This window comes from Amblyomma mixtum, chromosome 4 (genome assembly GCF_055824585.1).
Source record: "Amblyomma mixtum isolate Tamu chromosome 4, ASM5582458v1, whole genome shotgun sequence".
NCBI lineage: Eukaryota > Metazoa > Arthropoda > Arachnida > Ixodida > Ixodidae > Amblyomma > Amblyomma mixtum.
In genome coordinates, this window is record NC_143015.1 from 89,342,668 (window position 1) to 89,366,866 (window position 24,199).

The 24,199-nt window shown below is 45.5% G+C and overlaps 1 protein-coding gene across 1 annotated transcript; it reads right to left on the reverse strand.

Annotated features, from left to right (window-relative positions):
- Window positions 1-1,230: 1,230 nt before the first annotated feature.
- LOC149347349 (cytochrome P450 3A41-like) lies at window positions 1,231-18,815 on the reverse strand. The gene is made up of 5 exons (XM_089587013.1): window positions 18,735-18,815; window positions 16,824-16,915; window positions 15,028-15,168; window positions 4,251-4,413; window positions 1,231-1,320 (listed from the first exon to the last, which is right to left on the reverse strand). The coding sequence occupies exons 1-5, from the start codon at window positions 18,798-18,800 to the stop codon at window positions 1,231-1,233; spliced, it is 552 nt and encodes a 183-aa protein (XP_089443139.1). The 5' UTR covers window positions 18,801-18,815.
- Between the last annotated feature and the right edge of the window lie 5,384 nt (window positions 18,816-24,199).

The following is a 24,199-nucleotide window of genomic DNA, read 5'->3' on the forward strand; positions in this document are numbered from 1 at the left end:
TGTTGTCTGCTGCTACCAAAATGTTCCCGTCAGGAAAGTTCTCCACGATGTTGTATGAGAATTTCATGTTGGATTTAAGTTCAAGCACTCGCGTTCTAAGCTCCACGACAACGATCCCCAAGTTTAGATTTTTACTGATATCTCGCCGACGCTTTCATCAGTGAGGTGGTCACACACTTTCAGCAGATGTTGGTTCAACTTCATCCACTCTCGGCACAAGCTCAGTTTTAGATGGCATTTCACGCATATTCACGTAACTGACAAACTTGCGCAAAAATAAGACCACCACGAAAGCAGTTGAGCACGTCGATCAGTTGAACACGCAGAAAAAGATGGCAGCAATGATAACTACCAAAATGACTAGTATTTCGAGCGATTCGGTGAATTAACCTACGTGGGAAGAGGTAGACACATCAGGCAGTGTGCCTTGCGCTGTCGCTGCCGCCGAAACCTATCCGCCGTTGCTGATCGCCGTCTTCTGTAGTGGGACCCGATGAGAACTGCTCAACATTATGCTTGCATATTTTACAGCGACTCCCGGTCGATTGAGGGTTTTGGTAACATTGTTCACTACTCATTGACAATAAAGGATAGCCTTCTACGTGGCAGTGTTTCCTATCAGCTAATACCTACCGAGAAATAGACACTGAGCTTAAGAGTGTCATGGAGCGCCATGGCGAAATTGCCATCGTTAATAGATAATAACGTGTGAAGATTACATTACTAAAAAATTGGCAGTGGCTTAGCTCAGCTATGCACGGATATACGTAGCGAAAGGTACGGTATACACCTGGTCACGTCGCACAGCGTCGGCCTCGCTCTCCTTGGCGTCCATGACAATGTGTTTTTTTTTGTGACGTCACAGCAACACGTCACAGCGAGCAGCGCCGGCAGCTGTGACGTCACTCGGCGGCTCCTCTCGGTTGGAGGCGAGCGGCGCGAGGCGCACTAGCTGCGCGGCTGTGACGTCACTCGGCTCCTCGCGCATGCGCACAAGTGGCGCCGAAGGCCCACAGCGAAACGGCGAGACTGCGGGTAATGTAGCTATGGCTACAAATTTACAAAACGCATTGCCCTTTTGTTTTCTTCTACGTCCCCTAGTGTTAGAATCATGTTCTAGTAGTATTGTTTATAATGCTTCTAAAACATACAGCGAAAGATCTCTTCACAAAGTTTTATTTCTTGTCCCGGTAGCTCAGTTTGATGATGCCGAAACGACGAAGGAATCATTTACTGGTCGCTCTTCAGCCTGTCAAGTCGCACCCGAACTTCATCTTTTGGCACAGCCAGGAATGAGTAGGTGTCCAGCTCCAGATCAGGCTGTAGAAAAGAACAAAAATTACGCAGTAAACAATAGGCTTCCGATTGATAACACAGATCTAATATTCATTGATACCTTGCTCTAAGGGCATTTTCTTTAAGCTCTGGCCTCAAAATAACTACATCCGCTTCTAACACGAATAATACTGCAGCTAATTTGGGTTTCCTAGATATATTTAGACAATGTTTGCAAGGTCTCTTTCTTCTTAGCCAACTATTTTCTCTTATTGCTGAACCAATTCCTAACTGGTTGATATTGAACATAACATGTTGGAACTGGCTGAAATGACTTCTTGATATAGAAGCACTGCCAGCTGCTTTAATTTCCACGTGTTATTCTCCACACGATGCCAAAGACGCTAGAACACGTGAATCATGAAGTTGTACTCCCCTGAAACCACTGAATAAGTCATAAATAAATATTTTATCTCATAGTATTTTGGCTTCAGTTTCACCGAGCAAGTCACAAAAATAATTTATGATTTAATATTTTATTCATGCTACTTTGGTTTCAGTTTCACTAAGCAAATGATAGCTGTGACGTAAAAGCCGACACTAAATCACTAGTGGTGCGAAGCAGTCTCCAGTATAGCGACTCATACTTCGTTTGCTATCATTGCGACTCATGAAGCAGTACAGCTGGAGCGGTGCAGTGAGTTAAAACTACGCTTGAGTTAGTAAATTGCAGTTTTTCTATTCCTCACGTGACCTAGTTCCATCTTTGACGTCACAGCTATCACTGGGCTCTGGAAGCCAAAACCAAGACAGCGTGAAGTATAAATTCATTTGTGAACTGGTTAGTCTTTGAATCAGCATAGCAGGAGTTAATCTATGCATAAAAATATGTACCACATGATTATAAACAAGAAAATACAGGTGCAAACATCTCGCGTCTCTACTACTATAACAAAATGAAGGGATGGTCACCTACACGCAGAAAAAAAAAACTTGAAGGGACACTTAAGCTCTACCTTTAAGGCTCAATAGCGTTTATAGTGCCGCGAATCTTTGTAGCGTTTGTTTGTTGTTTTTATTTGTTCATGCTTCAAGGCTGCCGGCCCGCTGCTTTATCGCTTCGTTTGTGACGCAAGACGCGCCTAGAATTATCTTGATTGATCGCAACCGGACGGAGCCGTTTCTAGTTTGCGCCAGAATGTTCTAGTAACTTCTAAAGCTTTATCTCGAAGGATCGCTATCAGCTTTAAAAAGAGCACGGCCGACAGCGGCGGTCATTCTGTTCGACGACCGCCGAGCACGCTGTTGTTACGCCGCCGCCGAGTGATTCAATTCTTTGCGGGCGCAAGTCAGCCCGAATAAAGAGTTTCGTTTCGAAGACGTTCACGCTGTTTTCCTGTTCGCCGGGCTGCAGTCACCACTACGTGACAATAGATTCTTTCAGAGGCCTGGGGTCATCATTGCGTATCACTTCGCAGACATGGACACAGTTCTTTCTTTCGTCATCACATAAAGCTTAACCCACCCTTTATAGGACATTACGATAGCACTAGAAATATCTCCCGCACAAGCGTACCTTCTCTATCGTCTAGGTTCTGCCTACATGCGCACGTATATGCGGAATGAATTGTTCATTCTCTACTTTGCAGTCATAGATCACTGGGAGTCTTGGTACCACTCCTGGTGCAGTGGTGCAGTGTTTCAGCGATGCGCCGCTGCTCCGGCAGGTGGCGGTTCCTACCACAGCCACCGGAGGGACTTGCTCACTTAACTGCCACCTGCCCCGGTGGGCAGGTACGAATGACGTCACTACCTAACCTGACCAAGGCGGCAGCTGGGCCTTCTGCTTTTCTCAACACGCCCCGGACGCCATGCCACTGAACGAAATCCTTCACACTGTCGCGTTATAAGTTTGCTTAAATACGGACTAAAAACGTAAGTATGAGGTGCTCATCGGCAACTTTTCAACCACGAATTCTTAAAAGCACATTAGTTACTGAAAACCAAGCAATTTACGCTGTCACCGCTAATGCCAGGAATATGTGTACAGAGGGCAAAACGCATGTCTAGAACGAGCGAACTGTCTGCTCCTCACCTCCCAAAGGCGCTTCGACCCTGAAGTAAAAAATGACAACGAAATCCTATAAGTTTAGCTGCACATGCTTACATCCAGACCATCTTTAAGCAAGTGCTATCTATTGGCATCGCGTGTTCAGCCCGAAACACGCCCAGAACGTGTTCTAGACAAGCGTTTTGCCCTCTGTACCATGTCTTTTAGTCAGTCATGAATACTGCAGCGAGCTGCTGTCACTTGCAAAGGGCAAGCTGTATTCATAGGGCTAAATAACTTATAGGAGCTTATGAGAGTGGTCCTAGTTTCCACAAAACCCTTCCTTTTCTCTTCCCTTTTCCTTTTTAAGAGGCGCAAAACCATGTTGACGTGCTTTATGGACCCACCACGGCGAAGCAGCACCTTTACTACTCGGTCGTTGTTCATAAGGTGACGTGGTCGAATTTCGGCCTCTATTGCCACATTTTAATTAAGGAGAAAGCAAAGACGCACGTGTGCTATGCGAGGTCAGTGCGTGGTGAACCAACCCAGGTGGTTCATATCGATACAGAGTGCCCGAACACGCTGTCTTTTGTCGGCAACACTCTGGTTCGGGACGTCCAACTCGAGCTTCAATAATAACGGCAGGCGCCGATTGCGCGAATTCTTGTTCTAGACAACCTAGCGAAGAGCATCTGCCGAATAGCATCTGCAGGCTGAATCGCATCAACGATGTTTATAAAGAACATTTTCAAGAACTTACAGATGGTGTTCGACCTGCGTCTGTTACCTCCTTCATGTGTGTCGCAAGTAGCTTCTCCACCCGCCATGCTTTTATTCTGAATACTCATAAAAATTTTCTCAATAAGCATTTACGATCTTCTGGGCGGTTTTCTGAGTTTACAAAAAACACTGTAAGCAGTACCTTTTGACAGGGTGCCAGTGCTATCCGGAAGTGACGCAGCACTTGCGTAGCGACGGATACGATTGCCACGAGTGCCAGACGCTGGCCAATGCATATGCGAGGCCCAAGGCCGAATGGCTGGTAGACTACCGGGTCAATGAGAGCTTTGTTTTCAGGGCTGAACCTGCGATCAGAGCATATACGAAAAAAACATGCTGGAGAAATCCCTCTACAGCACTACAATGCGACAAGGGCGTTTACTGTTTACGTCACTGCTTGGGTGTGCAGTGAAAGGTGCACGACAGAGGCACGCACTTTTATAGGCGGCATTACGAGTGCATGTAATTCGGCCATGCTAATTTATAACTGCAACATCAGCCCTCTTGTCTATTCTTGCTGGCCCCTAGCGCAGCAAAAAAATTCCGGTTAGATTTAGCCGCAGATATAATGTTTGAAATATTTAACCGCTGTATAAATATATAAAATCAGATATAAAGTACCAAAGATTCCCATTGTTCCGTCGTTTTTGCGTCACGCTACAACTGCCACAAGGTCTGAGAGAATGGTCTAGAGATATGCCATGAAATTGCATATATTTATTATTTATTTATTTATTATTTATTTAGTACATACTGCAGACCCTTTTCAGGGTCCAAGCAGGACAGGCATATATTCTTAAAACTCAAAAGATACAGAACACAATGAAAAGAAATATACATAAAAATGAGGAGACAAATATTGCAAACTATTACGATGTCATAACATGGTTCCAATCGGATATTGTCCGCGGAAAAAACGAATACTTAAAACAGTCAGTTTTCGCAAAATACGGTGTCAATGAGTGAATGTTATGATGTCGGGTATAACGTGTGGTTAAAGGGGATATGTACTGTGAAGGATCCAAAGCAAACTTATGGTTAAGTAAAGAATAAAGAAACTCAAGGCGATATTTTCCTCTTCGCGTTTCAAGTGTTTCAATATTGTTAGCCGCCATGAGGTCAGTGGGGGAGTCGGTGATTTTAAATTTGGAATAGATAAACCTAACAGCTTTTCTTTGAACCCTTTCTAATTTATATATGTTAAGTTTAGTGAATGGGTCCCAAACAACCGAAGCATACTCAAGCTTTGGCCTGATGTAAGTGTTATACGTTAGCAGTTTTACGTGAGAAGGTGAATTTCTTAGTTTATGCCTCAGAAAACACAGCTTTTTAAATGCAGAGGAGCATATGTTATCTATATGTGAGTTCCAGGAAATACTGCTTGTGATTGTTACACCTAGATATTTGTAGCTATTAACCTGCTTTAGTGTTGATGATCCGAGTGTATACACGTGGTTAATTGGGTTCTTTTTATGTGTTATTTGCATCGAAACTGTTTTTTCAGTGTTAAGAACCATGGAAAACTCGCTGCACCAATCAAGAACATTTCGAAGACACTGGTCAAGTTCGTTTTGATCGTTAGTACGCGTAATTTGACGGAAAACGACACAATCATCAGCAAACAAGCGAATATGAGTTCCTGGAGTAACCACATTAACAATATCATTGATGTAAATCTGAAAAAGCAAGGGCCCCAAGACGCTTCCTTGGGGCACCCCAGAGGTGACTGGGAGACAACTGGAGCTGCACCCATCGACTGAAACAAATTGCACTCTATTCGTGAGGTAATCTTGAATCCACGATATTAAAATGTCTGGAATATTAATGTTTTCTAGTTTTTGAATGAGTTTTCCGTGGTGAACTTTATCAAATGCTTTGCTGAAATCCATAAATATGGTGTCTATTTGACCATTCACATCCAGTGTTTTAGCAAAAGTGTGTACTATTGTAACTAATTGTGTTATTGTAGAATAGCCCTTTCTAAACCCATGCTGAAAGTCGCTTAATATGGAGTGTTCTTCAAGAAATTTGTTAATATGTTTAGCAATAATATGTTCGAGCATTTTACAGCATGCGGAAGTTAAAGAAATAGGACGGTAATTTTGTAGTAATGCGCAGTCACCTTTTTTAAAGATGGGAACAACTCGAGCAGTCTTCCATTCAACCGGAAGTTTTGATGACAGCAGAGATTTTTTAAACAACACAAAAAGAAACTTCGCAATTATTTCGGCATAGCGTCGCAAAAACACATTTGGTAAATTATCAGGACCAGAAGAAGTTTTAGGTTTCAGTTCTAAAAGCAAAGCAAATACACCAGGGAGGCTAACAAAGTCAACCTCCGACACAGGAAAATATGATGCGCTTTGTACAGTTTGTACACCTGCTTCAGAGAATACGCTGTGAAAAAAAGAATTAAAATGGCGTGCAATGTCAATCGGATCAGTCAAAGTATCTCCCTCCGCTGTTATTTTTGAGATATGTTTCTTGCTGTCACTCAGGAAGTTCCAAAATTTACTTGGGTCATTTTTAACAAAACTGGGTAACGTTGTGTTAAAGTACAAGTCTTTTGACTCACGAACCGCAGGTTCAAGATTATTTTTAAGCGTTTCAATCTGACTTAACTGGTGGTTTTTTTTCTTAGATCTTTTTAGTTTTCGCTTCAGTTGAATAATCTTCCGCGTCATCCAAGGTGTGCGTTTGTGAACTTTTTTGCGTTTATTCGGAACGAAGGCATTTAGACAATATTGACACATTTCGACGAATCGCTCCCACAGCTTGCAGACATCATCGTTATCATCGAAGCTCGGTAAACAAGTTTCCATATGTTCAATCACTGCGGCATCATCAGCCCTAGAATAATCCTTGAAACAACGTACATGACTGGCTTTTTTGTTGTGGTAAGAGGACTTAACTAAATCTATCGATACGCTTACGAGGTGATGGTCTGAAATGCCTGTTTCGACCGATACAGTATGCATAGAATATTGACGGCTAGCAAAAACTAAGTCTAGTATAGAGGAAGATGTACCTTGTACACGAGTAGGTTGATTTACAATTTGAACTAAATCATGAGTAAGCATGACATCAAACAGAACGTCTGCACTGCTCCCAGACTTAGCACCGCCTTGTAAGCGGTCCCAGCACACATCTGGCAGATTGAAGTCACCTATTAACAGTATTTTCTTATTTTGGAAATGAGACAGGTGATGTTGTAGCTTAATAAGATAGTCGGGTGTGGCATCTGGTGGCCTGTAGCAACCATACAGGATGAAAGAATGACCCCAGCAAGAAATTTTTATGCAAAGGCATTCAAGGTCAGGAACATCATATACAAGGTCGCATTCTACAGAGTCTTTTAAGAGAATGGCTACGCCACCACCCCTCGAGGTCCTGTCCTTGCGAACGACTTTATAATGAGGAGGAAATACCAGGTCATCTGCTAAGTCGTCATGTAACCAAGTTTCCGTCAGGACTGATATGTGTGGGTCGAACTCCAGCAGTTTAAGTTCAAGCGAGTCTTTCTTGTTTGCAACGCTGCGTGCGTTAATGTTAACTATTCTCAAGCTTTTTATACTAGATTGGTCCGTGTTACTATGGCAAGACAAGCTATCTGTCTTAGTCAAGAAAGAAGCTGAGGTAAATGAACCACTCACTTTATCGGTGAGCGGTTTCGCAACTGCGTACAACTTCGCGTCACGGGCCGACTTGCGCCGATCCCGTCGTTTTTTTGAACCCTCACTTTATCATTTTTTTCGCAGTCCCAAACGTAAGGAATATTATTGATATATAACTTATCAAACACCACGGAAACCCTTTCTTTTTTATCTCGGTTCGGCTTCGCGCTATCCCATAGTTTCTTTCTTAGTTCACGAACGTTCTTTGAAAAGTCTTCGCCAATTGAATAATCTTTTCCCTTTAGTTTCTTTCCGTTCTTGAGTATCACAGTTTTATGCCTACTGTCTAAAAGCTTTAGGATTACAGGACGTGTTTTGTCAATTGCCGGTTTACCTAACCTATGTATCCGCTCAATAGGGATAGGATCGAGTCCTAAAATATCATGAAAAATATCTTTGTTTACGGTTTCTTCAAGCAATTCATTTGTTTCCTCTTCAGTTTCTGGGATGCCATATATGATCAAATTTGACCTCCTACTATAATTTTCGAGCTGCTCAAGCCTTGCTTCAAGCCTTTCAATCGTTGTACTCATACAACTAACCTGTTCTTGGCAGGACGTTACTCGGCTCTCAAGCCTGGACAGGGCATCTAATTTGTTCTCTATGTTCGGTAATCTGTTCTCTTTCATATCTTTTATGTCGACTGCAATATCATTAAGTTGTTGTAAAATTCGGGTCATGTCAGGGCCTGGGTTCGATTCAATGTCACCGGCTAACAATAATAATTTCCTCAGACACAATGTGAAAACCTGTAGCAAGCAACAAATCTTATATATCTCAAGATTTGGTCACATGATAACTTTAAGCTAAATCGGTTCGTCTTTCGATATCTCCCCAGCCCTTTCATATTAGAAAATCAGTAAGCTTTCAAACCTTGGTTTCAATCTAAAATAATTGACCCGCTCTCTTGAGAAACAGTCAGTAGCGCACAGAATATTCCACTATATCGAAAAAACTCTAGTAGATTCCTTACATCTTCACCAAGGCAGCTTTTTGTGGAAGCAGGTATCAAATAGTTCAGTATGAGAGCACTTGTATGTCATCTCTGTTTCTATATCTACATTTGTGGTTGTGCTATCTACATCATCATCATCATCAGCCTTAATACGCCAACTGCAGGGCAAAGGCCTCTCTCGTGTCTCTCCAATTAACGCTCTCCTTTGCCAGTTGCGGCCACCCTATCCACCCACCTAACTGTCGGCCGTCCACTGCTGCGCTTGCCTTCTCTTGGAATCCACTCCGTTACCCTTAAGGACCAGCGGTTATCTTGCCTTCGCATTACATGCCCTGCCCAAGCCCACTTCTTCCTCTTGATTTCAACTAGGTTGTCATTAACCCGCATTTGTTCCCTCACCGACTCCGCCCGCTTCCGATCTCTTAACGTTACACCAATCTATTTTCCTTCCATAGCTCGCTGCGTTGTCCTTGACTTAAGCTGAACTCTCTTCGTTAGCCTCCACGTTTCTGCACCTTAGATGAGTACCGGTTGTATACTTTGTGTGTTGTATGTTATACACTTTTCTTTTGAGGGATATTGGTAATCTACAATTCGTGATCTAAGGTAGCCTGCCATATGCGCTCCACCCCCCTGATTCGAGCCATCAACAGGAGCAGGTCTCTAAGCTTGACGCCGGCTCACGATTTCATCTGCCATCTACAGTGGTGCGACGTCATGGGACTTTACTCCACCGGTTACGGCTTGGCGTTGCCTACACCAAACAGTATCTTCACAAGTTCGGCATCGAAAGTAACCCAAATTGCGTACAGTGCCACGCTCCACAGACTATTGGACACCTTCTTTGCGAGTGCCCGAACGATACTGCTGAAAGAAGAACATTGGAGGCGACCGTGAAACAACTGGACTCTCGCCCTCTCTCTGAGGAAACTCTCCTGGGCGCCAGGGCGAGACGTTCTCATTGGTGGCGTGTGACAAAGGCTGTGCTCAACTTTTTGTGTGAAACAGGCCTGGATGCCCGTCTGTAACCGCCTGTGCACTACCAACATGGTTAATGACATGTGTCGGTGTTTGTGTTTCAGACACCAGTTTTATGTGCGTCTACTCACCGCGATGCGAGTGCCAGTCAGCGTTTGTGTGTGTGTGTGTGTGTGTGTGTGTGTGTGTGTGTGTGCGCGTGTGCGTGTGCGTGTGCGTGTGCGTGCGTGCGTGTGTGTGTGTGTGTGTGTGTGTGTGTGTGTGTGTGTGTGTGTGTGTGTGTGTGTGTGTGTGTGTGTGTGTGTGTGTGTGTGTGTGTGTGTGTGTGTGTGTGTGTGTGTGTGTGTGTGTGTGTGTGTGTGTGTGTGTCGACATCACCCATGGAACTCAATGTATTATGCCATCATCAGCCTTCATTCTCACTTTCCTGTTCCTCCCCTTCCCTTTCCCCTGTGTGGAGTAGCAGGTCAGAGCCATATATGTTACCACCGGCCGACCTTTCCACCTTTTCCTCATTAAAATTCCTTTCTCTCTCTCTAGTCGTTTCCCTGTCATGATCCAGATCAGCGTTCACTACCTGCCCTAAGTAGACACTTCCAGCACCTCGCTGCCAATTGCGAACTGCTGTTACCTTGCTAGACTGCTCCTCCGCCCAGATTATTTGAGCATTTACGGATTGGCTGCCGAGGACATGTTATAAAGGTACTGGGCCCAAATGCAATGCTTAATTAAATGCAGTTAGGCAAAATGAGTAAACAGTTTCTAGAGCTGATCTGAAGTAGTTCCTCGCCTTTCCAAATTATGGTGGAGACTGAGTCGCGTGCGCGGGTTTCCTTTATTGCACCCTGTTACTCTGAATACGGGAAGAAAATCGCTTGAAATGTCTGACGAAACGACCAGCGGACCTAAAATATGTGTTTCCACTTAAAGTTTCTCTATGTAACAATGTGCCACCGAAATTTAGTTAATACGGGCGCAATCGCTGGATGATAAAACAGGTAGAAAACATTTCACCTCTCCTCTGAGTGCAGTCCCAGTCATTGCATCTTGGTAGTTTTCCACGGTTTTGAAACAATATTTATCTAAGACATTTGCAATTCATAACTGCCTGAAACCAAACATGGCACTCTATCCCGCCTACACAAATGCGACTGCCTGGAACATCGCTTGTCTCTGGGCGTTTTTCATTCTTTCGGTGGTGTTCGTTTTTAACCTTCATTTAAAAGAATCAAAAGAGAATACATATTCCTGAATAGCATAGTATAGTAGTTGGCTCAGTGTAATTAGAAAGCTTGCAGCTCACTGAGAGAGAAATAGACAGATAAAATCGATAAAATTCTGCACGCACATGCGCCCTTTTTCTTCTTTCCTGCCATAATTATATTCGTTCTAAATATGGGAATCTTTTCGTTTTATAGGATGTCGAGACATAAAACCACCAATAATTTCGTAATAATCGTAAAGTTTTTCTAAGAGCTTTTCTCGAGTGTCCCTTCCGCTTAAAAAAATTGACAGATGCGTGAGGGCGCAGCGAATTTATGCTGGTGTAGGGGTGCGTTTATTAGGCGTCCTCAAGAGACCGAACCGCTGTGCAGGTGTGTACCGGTGTCGATGGTGTGCGCAACGACAGACGTACGGCCCAAGGCAGTCTGAGGAAGATCGAAAGAAGACCTGAAGCGCTGGAGGAGGGCGACGAGTTGATCACGTAGCGCGGGTGGAAGGTCAGCGTCAATGGCACGGTGGAAGACGTCGGAGGGCGGTGGACCATTCTTAACATCACAGGAGCTGAGCACATCGACATCGAAGGAAGCGGTGGCATCAAGAATAGGGTAGGGAAGGCGGGAATCAAGTTCTTCAATACGCCCGAGGCATTCACCTCGGAGCACTGCTTACGGGCACGAAGATGGGTTCGAGACGTAAATTGCACTTTGTCCATGGTCGATCGTCAGAACAGCAAAGGGAAGCAGGAGGCAGGGATGGCGGGAAGCGGTTTCGGAAGGCGTGAAGAAAACAGCTGAATGAGTGACGCCGGCACAGGAGAGGGGTACGAGGGCAGCAGAAAACGGAGGAATGTCGGTATCAGTCGCGACCACAAGTTTGGCAGACTGCGTAGGTACGTCACAAAAGGGAGCGTCACACAGCGGAGAAAAGGCGATTTCAGCTCGAGCGCAGTCAATAACGGCACGATGGGTCGAAAGGAAGTCACATCCCAGGATGATGTCGTGTGTGCAGTGAGACAGCACAATAAACTCGATGGTGTACAAAACATCTTCAATGAGGACACGGGCCGTACATGCGGCTGAGGGATGAATGCGCTGTGATGAGGCGGTGCGAAGCGAAAAGTCAGAAAGTGGGGTAGTCACTTTGCGGAGTCGGCGGCAGAGAGCTTCACTTATAACAGATACTGCAGCGCCCGTGTCGACGAGGGCGATAACCTTGGCACCTTCCACGAACACTGCGATTACATTAGCGGGACGACACGGAGGACTTGAGGAGTTCGAAACAAGCGCAGTTCTTGCCCCTGGAACTGCGGCTGTTAGTTTCCCTCAAGTGCGGAGCTAGAACGTCGCAGCATCGGAGAAGGGGAACGGCGTCGAGGGGAAGGCGATCGGCGAGTGGTGTAAATTTGGCGATCAGGGGAAACAAAGGGGGGACCAGGTGGACTTCTCGGCGAGGATAGTTCGGCATCGTACGGGTAGGAGCGCAGATCAGGTCGAGAAGGCGGAAGGCGCTGGCGGCAAAGCCGCCCGACATGGCCGGGCCGACCACAGGCGTAACAGATGGGTCGGTTGTCCGCAGTACGCCAGGGATTCGTAGAATGTGGGCGAACTCTTGAGAACGGAGCTTGAGACGGGGGCTCAGACGGCGGCGGCGGACGGAAAGAAGGGGCGGCCTGGTAGGAATCGGGTGCCGGCGTATGTCGTGGCCTGGCCACCGCTTGGGCGTACGTCAGGGGTGCTGTCACAGGCGGTAGCACAGGGCTAGATGGTAGCAGGTCAGCGACTTGGTCTTGCACGACACGGCGAATGGTAGGAGCCAAAGACGGGGTCGAGTCAGGAACTTGGCGGGCGGGGTCTTGAAAATGTGATATGAGGGACAGCTGGCGAGCGACCTCTTCACGAACGAAGACTTTGATTTGGTTGAGAAGAGGGGAGTCCTCAGGAGAATTACCGCCCAGGGCCAGTGTAGAGAGGGCCTCGTCGCAGACACCGGCACGCCGTGTGGAAGCGCGCTGCTTGCGGAGCTCGTCGTAGCTCTGGCAAAGCTTAATAACCTCACTGACGGTGGTAGGATTTTTCGCGAGGAGCATCTGAAATGCTTCGTCAGCGATGCCTTTGAGGATGTGGTGGATCTTGTCCGCTTCTGGCATGGCGGCGTTAACACGTTTGCAGAGGTCAACGATGTCCTCAATGTAACTTGTGAAGGTCTCGTCGGTGTGTTGAGCGCGGTCCCGTAAGCGCTGTTCGGCACGGAGCTCGCGCACCGCAGGGCGGCCGAATACTTTCGCAAAACTCTTCTTAAATACGGGCCAAGTGGGTAGGTCCGCCTCATGGTTTCGAAACCAGAGGTTCGCCACGTTGATAGTGTCATCCCATTTGATAGTGATAGTGTCATCCCATTTGTTGTAGCTGCTCACTCGCTCATACGATGACAACCAGTCGTCAACATCTTGGTCGGCAGTGCCACTGAAGAGGGCAGGGTCACGCTGCCGGATGGCGCCAGAACAAATGACGGTGGTTGAACTGGCCGCCGGTGTTGGGGCAGTCTCATTTGGCATGGTTGACACAGGCGGCAGCGTACGGCTCCGGAGTTCCAGGTTGGTAGGGGACGAACCCAGCACCTCCACCAATTGTAGGGGTACGTTTATTAGGCGTCCTCAAGAGACCGAACCGCTGTGCAGGGTCTGGCAGCGTAGACGGGCGTAGCCAGCACCAAGAGAGCGGGGGAACTTCGTCGTCGTCAGGCGCAGCGTAGTGTCGGCGCATAACTTCGTCGTCGTCAGGCGCAGCGCAGTGTCGGCGCATGGCGGTAGCGGAACCTGTCAGAGTTGGCACACTACACTGGTAAGTTTTGTATTCCCCATGTAAACGTTCATTTCTGTGTTACTGTTTTTAGGTATCATTCTGTACTACCATAAAACAGTAACTTTCACATTCCCCGTTTTCTACAGCTATTTTACACTGCACTTCCAAAGTCTCTGCGAAGGATTTTAGTGCCTTCGACAACGACGCGAGAGCAACGAAGTAGTAGGATATATTGCACAATGTTGAGTAGAAATTAATATGTGCAGGACGTTTTAGATCTCAGCTGCGGGTACCCATACCACACTCCTCGTCCTATAGGCTGCTGGTGTTACTGATATTCGAACTGGCATTGCCAGGGTATGTGAGGTAGGGACGCACACATGTGTTATTTTAGGCTGGAAGACGCACGGAAAAACAATTAGCAAAGAGCTCATTTCGTTGTTTCGTAATTTTAAAGTTTTAGTTTGTGTTTCTTTTCAGTGTGCCTCATTTAGTGTCACCGGAACACGAAATGCCAGTTCATGTTCATACAAGGGTATGATATTTCTGCGTGCTCCCGACCCTAGGCAGATGGAGACGGCCTGTTTCTCACTTTACACCGCTACATACGAAGTCATGATAGATGTGACAGAGTGGGTCCGGCTACTGCAGATATTTTAATTGCAACGGCATCCCTTCGTTCGCGAAGTTATCGCCATAGCCGTGCTCTCTTTCAAGCGCACAACATCGCTGAATAGAAATCTCACGTTGAGCGCACTCGCCTGCATTTGTGTCTAGCCGCCTCTCTCCATTGTCTTGTAATAGAAGTCAATACGGTAAGAAAAGGTTCTCGTTGAAATGTTGCCAATGAACCTTTGCACTAATACATTACAAGCCGTGACCGCCTTAGCGTAAGCAGCGCCTTCGGCTCATCTTTTTTACTTCACTCGGTTCTAGGATATTCTTGAAACCTGAACAGTGAAAGGACGATGAGGGCAACGAAATCGATGCACATATATTCATGGGACGGTGTGTGTATATCGGATTGTCGTTGTCGTCTTCAGGCTTTCGAGGTCTCAAAAATTTCAAAATGTCAAATCAGCTAGCTCTACTCGCTATTCTTTTCCATTGTAGGGTGCATGAATTTAACAACGTAAATCTTATTGTGCGTACTGTTATTCCCGCCATCCCGCCAGGGTGGTTCCTTGATGGCACCAGCTGTCAGCTTTAATCCTCCCCTCAAGATATAAAGCGGCAAGGTCATCTGGGGCTGCAGCAGAACATTCCAAAATTAAAGGAACCGCTCACCTTTCGGGGTAAAACTTTCCGGGTTCTGTCCAGTAGTGCGGATCATGGTGCAGCTGGTACACGGGAACCATTACCGAAGTTCCTTTCCTTATGAGGTACGTTCCGTAGCGGTAATCTTCTTCCGCACATCGGGTCGTGAATCTATGCACAAGAGATTTTTTCGAAGATCAAATAGCATTCATGTCCAAATTTCACGGACAAAAACTTTGAAAATTGCTATATACTGATACGGAAATACTGATGGTAATGGCCCACTCTTCTGATATGTAGCAAAATATTTCTTTTGAAGAGTTTTCGTCCATCGCATCGAGCAGTTAAGAAACCCATATAAAACAAATGTGGAAAGCTGCAGACGATAGCAAAAATGTTAATACAAAAAAATACAAAACTGCCGTCGGGTGACCTGCGGACATATTGATTGTTCTAGTGAAATCTTCCATTCAATGAGAAAATTGCGTTCATAGACGCTTCTTCGCTCAGAAACGCTTTTGTCCAGAATTGTCTGGCATACCACGTCAACTATCGACTGAAAACCACTTCACTATACATCCTTTATGTGCACTTTTTCCATCAAGGAGAAATTTAAAATTTTGGTATGCCATCTCCCACCAGCTTCGTCATGAACCCTCCAGTGATGTATTCTTTCAAATTAGTAAATCAAACGCTGTAATGTTTCAGTCATGAGTCGTTATGAGACCGGGCTAAAGGTCAACGGAGGTATTGAGCTATCCTCTGCATTCCAAAACTGAAAACGAACACTATTTGCAGTATTTTCAAATCGAGGACACATCAGTGCGCCTGTGTCCTCTGCCGCAGTACCGGAAAGCATTACGTTAAATGTTGCAGCACAATCGAGATTTCAGTGACAGCCTAATTACAATACACTCTGAAAGAAACCCTGACTTTCGGTTGGTGCACGCTTGTGATCTTTTTTTCAGCTGTTGTCGCTCGCCGGCAATATTAATCATAAAGCATAAAGTGGCCGCAACATTACTACGGGCAACTCATTGCAACCATGCAGGCGGCAATCATAAAACTAGATACATATCGACTGTCGATCTTGAAGTTCAGGTTAAAACGTCCCGAAAACCTAGTGAATAGAACAATACAGCCGTCTCCGATGTTCCTGTTTGAAGATGGCAGAAAACCTATAATGATGTTGAATTTTAATCAAAGGCAGCCCGCAATACGCACTTCTTGTTGTCGGGACCAAAGATTCCGTTGGAATAAACCGAATACTCTAATAATGTGAGTTCACACCGAGTAGAATTCATTTCATTTATTCTAAGTCCTTTACTGTTTAATAGGCACTAGTAAGCGTAACACGTTTAGGTGATCAAATAGTTTAGCATTAAGAAACCAGTGACTGTGCATGTACCATGACCTACTCTCTCTGCTTGCGTCTGGCCTCATTACCAACTCATCTGCACTGACTTTTATTTTTGTCTAGTCGCTAGCAAATCTACTCCCGCTTAAAAAAAGAAAAGTACAGCGGCCTGGGGAAAAAGATAACCTAGAATAGACTCAGGTTTGGTTTATGGGGTTTAACGTCCCAAAGCGACTAAGGCTATGAGGGACGCCATAGTGAAGGGCTCCGGAAATTTCGACCACCTGGGGTTCTTTAACGTGCACTGACATCGCACAGTACACGGGCCTCTCGAATTCTTCCTCCAAAGAAATTCAGCCCCCGCGGCCGGGATCGAACCCGCGTCTTTTGGGTCAGCAGCCGAGCACCATAACAACTGAGCCACCGCGGCGGCCGTAGAATATACTCAATATTCTGGCGAAATACTCACGTTGTTACCGGTGGATATATCCGGAGCGTCTCCGAAATCACTTGGTTCGTGTAAGGAAGCGTCGTGAGTGTGTGATAAGGCAGTTGGTTCCCCTGGAATAAAACTCTACGAGGTTAAATGCCTAAATAGGTCTACCTTTCAGCCGAAACATGTCTTATCAGTTGATGGCTCTGAAAGCATATTAGTAAAAAGAAATTTCCTTGTGCTTCTTTAAGTTGGCTGTGCATTATTAATTTGATCTCAAGGCTGCAATGCAAATATAATTCGAAGCTCCAGTACTTACATAACAAACAAGAACTCGAAAACGAGAAATCTCAAACCGACACCTAATTCTATTATGCGTTGGCAATATGCGATAGCATTAGAAGATGTAAACGCTTTCACCGGAAGAAACGTCACTTCCGGTCTAGTGACGTCACTTCCCTCCAGACAGCGGCAATGCTCCCGTGAACAGAGGCCAGTTTCCTTCAGCCGATGGGCGAATTTTTGTCACCGACGACACATTTTGGCCCCACGAGAGGTGTAACGTTATCACATTAAATTAATCAGAGAGTCAAACTGGATTACTTAGTCGCAATTTTTGAAGCCGATGCTACATATTGTTTAAAAGGAGAAGTACTACACACAGTTGCTATCATCCTGCTCGACCGGCTGTGCCTTTCAATACACTGAGAGGGAGAATCGCATGCCTTACCCGTCATGCGATTACTAAGGAGAAGCAAGACTGTAATCTTAATAGAACAGGATTCCGTCATGACTGGTGGGTTGTGACTAAGCGGCGTGCAAATTGGCGTGAAAATTGGTCAGCTGCAGAATTATACTGGGTACTTAGCCTGAACTGGTCACGGCTCTGTACACGGGCACCGTGTCGCAAATTCCACTCCGTAATTCTTAAGTAATAAAAATGTGAGACAAAAGTGAACAACTTCCATTATTTCCTCCCTGGGGATCCGCATATTGCTTAACCTCAGAAATTTGATATATTTACTAGAAAAATAAATACTAGCGAATAAGTTAAATCAGCAACATATGCAAGTTTTAGCCCCTGACAGCGATGAAACAGTGTAAAAATTCACTGGAGCACCATCTTCTTGCAAACCAGCAGAACCAAAATAGATGTTTAGAGTTTCCTAGCGTGACCTTTAGCTTTTCTTGCTTTACAGCAAATCTTCTGCATCTCTGGCTGCTGGAACTTCGAACTCAATTTTATAAGCACGTCGGGAAAGGTCCTTTCTATAATAATCTGAGAGGCAGAGATGTAACAGCACTGAGCATAAATGATAACTGCTCATATTTTATGTCAGGTACGGTGCTTAATTCGCCGACCATTATACGTGTAAACAAGGATCAAGCGGATGCCGCTACCGGCGTTTGCTTTGTTTTTTGTCATGCTTTTGGCTGGAGCGTAGTACATTGAGCTTTTTCTTCTTATATGCGTAAAAAAATCCTCCTTCACCGATTCAAGAATATTTATCTAGCAGTTAAAAATATTTGCACACTGCATCTCTGACATAATTGATCCAATTGTTACACTCGAGCCCGGCTCTTTTTTCCTTCCCTCAACCCGTTCGGACAGGAAAACTTCCAGGGAAACAAGCTTAAAAATAATAGCCAAAACCACCTCTTTCTAATGAAGAATGTTTTTGTCGCTTCAAATACAATGAACGAAGCACCTCATGCTTAGATATGCTTAAATTTTATCATGTCACTTACTATGCCTTACTCTCCGACTACTCTTCACTCTCTTTTTCCAAACACGGCTGTTTAGACGCTACTGCTTGCTCATTGCAGTTGCAACGTGAGGATAATAAACTCACTCTGCCGTTATCATTCACAACATCGCCGGATGTTTTTCTTTCATTAAATTTCTACTCATCTATTTTATATCACAACTTGAAAATCCAGACTCACCTCTTCCTTGAAAGCTTCCATTACTTCACGCCTCATTTTCTCCTGAACCTCAGGATGTCTTCTCATGACGTAGAACCAAAATGTCAAGGCTACTCTTGTTGTGTCGTATCTGTGCTCGGAAAAGTAATGTTCTGCAGAATTTACTTCATATATCACCCTCCTACCATTCAGAAATAACATACGAGCGAAATTTCCAAGATATAATTAACGCTCTTGTCACAGCACTGCTGTATGCTCATCTAGACGATTTTGGTAAAATGAGGTTTCAGACCACTTTAGACTACACAAAAACACGATAATTATTTACTAGCATAAAACACGGCAAGTAGATGGACGTGGTCTCAATTGTTTAGCGTAAAAGTAATAACTGACTGTCTTTTTAGGATGACCAAACATATGCCTAAGAAATAGCATTGTTGCCGGAGACGCTAGAAACAAAGAGAAGAAAACAAACTACATGGAGAAGTCATTTTGCGGCGTGTTTCCGGATGTGGTTCTTTCTTCAGCATTCCAGTGGCTTCTGCCACCTACCACCCTCATACCTCTTTTCACCAACCAAGGACCAGCCACTAAAGCTAGGTGGGGAAACTAAGCTAGAAGCAGCGATAAGTTGGCAGAGGCTGCATCTGGGCAATTTATATGGTGGTCTGCTCAAAAAACGCTGAACCAAAATTTCTTATCCACCACCCCTAAATATCGCAGGTTTAAACAAATAAGACCATAAACGAATCTGCCCATGTAAGAGCAAGGAAGAATTTTCTGCACCCGAATGGGACAAATAAAAAATTTGACTGCACTTAACGCTCCTTAAGAGTGGATGCGAAAGCATTATAAATATCTAGGTTGTTGCTGTTTTGGCGTTTGTCATATTTTTTACGCGTTTCTGGGCTGGTCCTCCGACACTAGTCTGCATCAACCGGTCCACTTCGATCGCACAACGTAACCAGCAGATGGGGTCACAAGATTGCGGGACCTCTGAGTGAGGTGATGGATTGTACTACGATGTAGGAAAAGAGATTAACTACTTCAGGAAGGCCGCCGCGGTGGCTCAGTGGCTATGGTGCTCGGCTGCTGTCCCGAAAGACGCGGGTTCGATCCCGGCCGCGGCGGTTGAATTTCGTTGGAGGAGAAATTCGAGGCCCGTGTACTGTGCGATGTCAGTGCACGTTAAAGAACCCCAGGTGGTCGAAATTTCCGGAGCCCTCCACTACGGCGTCTCTCATAGCCTTAGTCGCTTTGGGACGTTAAACCCAATAAACCAACCAACCAACCTACTTCAGGAAGTTGCTGTAGAAGTTGAAATACCAATGAAAACTATGAGATTTCTGGTAAGTAATCCTGATATAGTCGCGTTACTTTTCAGATAGTATAGAGAGAGTATACTCTCTTTGAAAGTAATGCATCTCTAGCCCTCCAGGCGTGCTCCCTTCGCAGCAAAGCGTTTTTGGACATTTGTGACCTTCGCGGCGGCAATTTTGTTGCGCCTACTGTCTCTCCCAATACAGGTTCCAACACCACGACCTGCCCAAAACGGCTCTGAACCGGCGTTTTCGCACGACACATGACCTATATTCGTGCTCACTTAAATATACTCGGGACAGACAGTGACTCTCATGAAGAAGAGATCCGATGTGGCCAGTGTTAGCAGCCTAGAAATCAGTTGAGACCACTTTCTTTGATACCAACCGTGATAATTCGCACCTAAAAAGATGCGAATGCCAGCATCAACGGCTAAAAGTTGGATGAAGGATGGGTTGGTCCACTGTTATTTGTTGTTGACTGCCTACCTTACCCGTAGTTTCTATCCTTACTGCCATCATGACCGTCTACTAACAGCGGGCCTTTCTTCTCGCGTTACGTTGACGAACACTCCCCCACAGCCCAAGCTTGGTTCAAGACTAACTGGGAGACTCTATAAAAGCCTTTCCTTCTACTGTGGCTGTATTCTGCTCATTGAATATGATAAAGGTTGCCCATCTCGCAGTTTCAGGATTTCTTCTATGCGCTTCTGTGGCTAAGCCGTGCATGTCAAGCGCTTCCCAAGCAGCGCTGGCAATGGGCCCAATATTGGTAACGTATTGGCAAAGGCCGGTTCTATACAAAGGACCAGAAATCGAACCATTCGTTTGCAATACTTTGCCCCTTAGCTGCGCCGCTTGGGTTGGTATCTCTGCGCGTACTAAAGCATCTTCGGATTGAACAAAAGGCGTTTGAGCTAAATGGGTTGCCTGGGCAGTGGAAGACCGCTGTTCCTGTTCAACGAAGGGCGATAAGTATTATTCGCTTCATAAGTTTTGTTGCACTCTCTCAAAGTCAGCCTGTTTCACTCCCTAATGTTGTCTCTTAATCACCAGAACGGTGTGTTTAAATAGGTCCTTATTGCTTCTTTAAAGCTTATGTTTCTTGCCTCCCGTAGTATTTTCATATTTCAAACAATCCTTACCCTGCAAGAAGAACAGTCATACAGTTGGAAGCTAGTTGATTGACGGTCTCCTCTGACATTTCCTCTGTGTAGGAAAAAAAAAGAACGAAGGGTACCAAAATCACAAATCTTATTTAGCTGCAGAAAACATTGTATCAACAACATATCACAACGGACATCATTACAGCCCATACCAACGTCGTTTCCACTGCGACACATCTGGTTTCCCAGTAAAAACCTCTACTTTTTTCATACTGCTCAGTACACTAGCATCGTCACTAGCATTCGTGAAGAGATCACTCATAACAAATCAAATCAAATCAAATCAATGTTTATTTCCCATCTAACACTACAGATGCAGGAATCGTCGTCATACTACGAAATAATGGAGAATAACGTTTTGCGCATTCTTTATTTCTTATACGGTGCATGCTTCTTGCACAGCTTTAGTTAGTCATGCTAGCAGTTAGCGCCTCCAGGTACGCCACCACTCTCCTTCAATGGCGCCTTGACGCGGCAAGTAAACGGACTAAAGTGTTCCAAGAAATTACATTAGATAGTGCTTGCTGTGTCTAACTGTGATGTGCACACGAAATCGTCCGGGGATTTTAGGAACGCGGTGCATCGACAGTGGTGCGTCGGACAGCGGAGCGCCGCGCCAGCCCGATGTCTGAGCTCACCACATTCGTGGCAAACTTCGTAGCGTTTCTTGTAAAGATAGCACCGAAAGGGTACGCCATAGTAGTAGGTCCATCTTGGGACGCGTTCGTCTTGGAAAGTGAGTAAAATAGACGCTGTTTTGCCCATTCTACGAAGTTGGAATATTGGAGGGTTTCGTGGGTCGTCAAAGTTTGCGTGGAGGTCGGCTGTTGTATACTCGAGGTCGATACCGCGCACCACTCCTCTCCCGCAGGTTTCCGGAGCCGCCACGTACACAGAGACTTTGTCGTGCAAAACTTGCACGATCTCGCCTTCATTAGACAGGCGCCTCGACAGCCGCATGGCTAACACTGAAGACACTTTCAATAACACTTTTCAACACTTCTCTACCCAAGTCCTCTCGCAGCTTCAGGGTCTCACAGAGGCCATCGATAGGTTGACACGTACACAAGAAGCTCATGGTGCCCGCTTCATGCAGGTCGAAACGCGAATACCGCTCTTAGAGCAACGCTTCAACCAACATGACTCCCAGTAACACTTCCACCCGTCTCACCCTCTGGCAGTGGAACTGTCGGGGGTTCACCCGTAAACGAGCTCTCCTCCAACAGCTTCTGCAGCACAGAGATCGCCCAAAAATAATTGCCCTCCAAGAGGCGCGGACTTATCCACGACAACACATGCCAACACCCACACAACATACCTGGGAGGCTCGTCTGCACAGGTCTACCCTGGACGACCAACGAGCGCTCATTGGTCTTGCTCTAGAGGCTGCTAGATTCCAAGGAGTCTTGGCCGACACCTAGATCTGGGCCTTCGACCCCTTGACTGTTTCATTAAGTGTTTACCAACCAACCGAACCACGCCAGCCCAGCGTTGGGCGTGTGCACGTGTGAATGGTGCGTGCGAGCGACGTCGACGAAGAGCGCGGCGTGCACTAGGAATGGAGAGCTAACGTGTCAGAAAACCGAGGTGTGAAGGAAGACAGCGCAGGTCGGGTGATTCAAGCGGGGGGGTGGAAGCCGTCTGTCGTTGCGCCCGTGCTGCCGGGGACCTCCCTTGGACCACCCACGCAAGCCTCCTGTGTCCGTTTCAAGTTTGGAGGTTGCAGCGGGTGGATTGAGGGTTTGTGCTGCCGAGTGGCTTCCTTGGATAGTCTGCATAAGCCTACGGCATTTCGGGATGCCATCGACGGGTCTTGGCTACGCTTTTCCCGCTGCTGTCAAGTTCTTAGGGCGCCTGACTGGAGTCCATCGACGTCTTCCTGTGTTTCCCTCCGCTCCTTACCACCTGGCTGTCTTCCGCCACTTCCTTCGATGCAACGTCAGCGACGCGTCGCAGTTCATCAACGAACGCGGGTTGAGCGTGTGTTTGTCTTGGAGTTCTCGTACCTTATTGCCTCTTTTCCTTTCGATTTTAAATACGGCTTCGTTTTGTTTGATATGTTTGTTGTCTTTTTCGAGCCTGCAGGCGATAGCGTCCCCTTCGGCAGTCGTGGACGTGTCACCAATTGACGACACTAACATTGAATTTGCAGCAAAGGCACTTGACACGCAGAATTCGGCAATACGTTGATGTCAATATTTGATTACAAATCAACCCTACTGGATGTCTTGGTGAACAAAACCTTACAGGAGAAAACTTTACTAAAAGAAAGCGCTTCCACAATACCATCACCAATGCCAGCAGGTGTAAGGTGGACGGATGAAACCTGCCCTTTCTTATCTTCACATGTGGTTAACCACGAAGGAAGAACACAGGTGCGAATAATCGGAATGAGACCTGGTGTTTCGAACTTCGATATTTCTACTATTGTTATCCGTGCTTCGACATTTCTACTGTTGTTATCCGAGATGCACACCGGTGGTTCTCTCCTGCTAAATTGAAAGTTTGAAAAGTTTGAAAAGTATTTATTTGAAGTGTTTCATACACTTCAGGAAGGAGGCCAAAAGGCGTGGTGCCTGACGAGGGCCTTCCTCCCTGGGGGTAAGCAAACTGCATTCGGGAAATACTCAAAATATACAAATACAATAAATGTAGCGGTCGCCATTACACTTGCTGGCATGTTAAAAGGAAAAAAACAAAGAAACAAAAAACAAAAGAAAAACTGTACAACAATGTTAAGATATCTTCAAAGTCGTTAAGATGCGTGCTGTTGGGTTACAGGGAATTATAAAAAGGAAAAAATATATATACAATCATGTTAACTGTTATCAATTTACAATATGTCACAGGATGTACCGGTTAGTCATGTAGTCAACAGTGCAATCACTTTTCTCTTGTATATTTTTTGGGTTCTGCATTGATGGAGGAGGTCATTAAAATTTCTGTTTTCATTCAAAAAGGTAGTCATCTGATATCTAATCGTTTGGAATCCGTAATTTGT

Excerpts from the sequence above, each read along its gene's own strand:
- LOC149347349 (XM_089587013.1), bottom strand. The coding sequence starts at position 18,800 with ATGAGAAGACATCCTGAGGTTCAGGAGAAAATGAGGCGTGAAGTAATG. Across the intron at positions 16,916-18,734 it reads TGGAAGCTTTCAAGGAAGAG|GGGAACCAACTGCCTTATCA; the intron begins GTGAGTCTGGAT and ends GTTTTATTCCAG. Across the intron at positions 15,169-16,823 it reads ATATATCCACCGGTAACAAC|ATTCACGACCCGATGTGCGG; the intron begins GTGAGTATTTCG and ends TCTTGTGCATAG.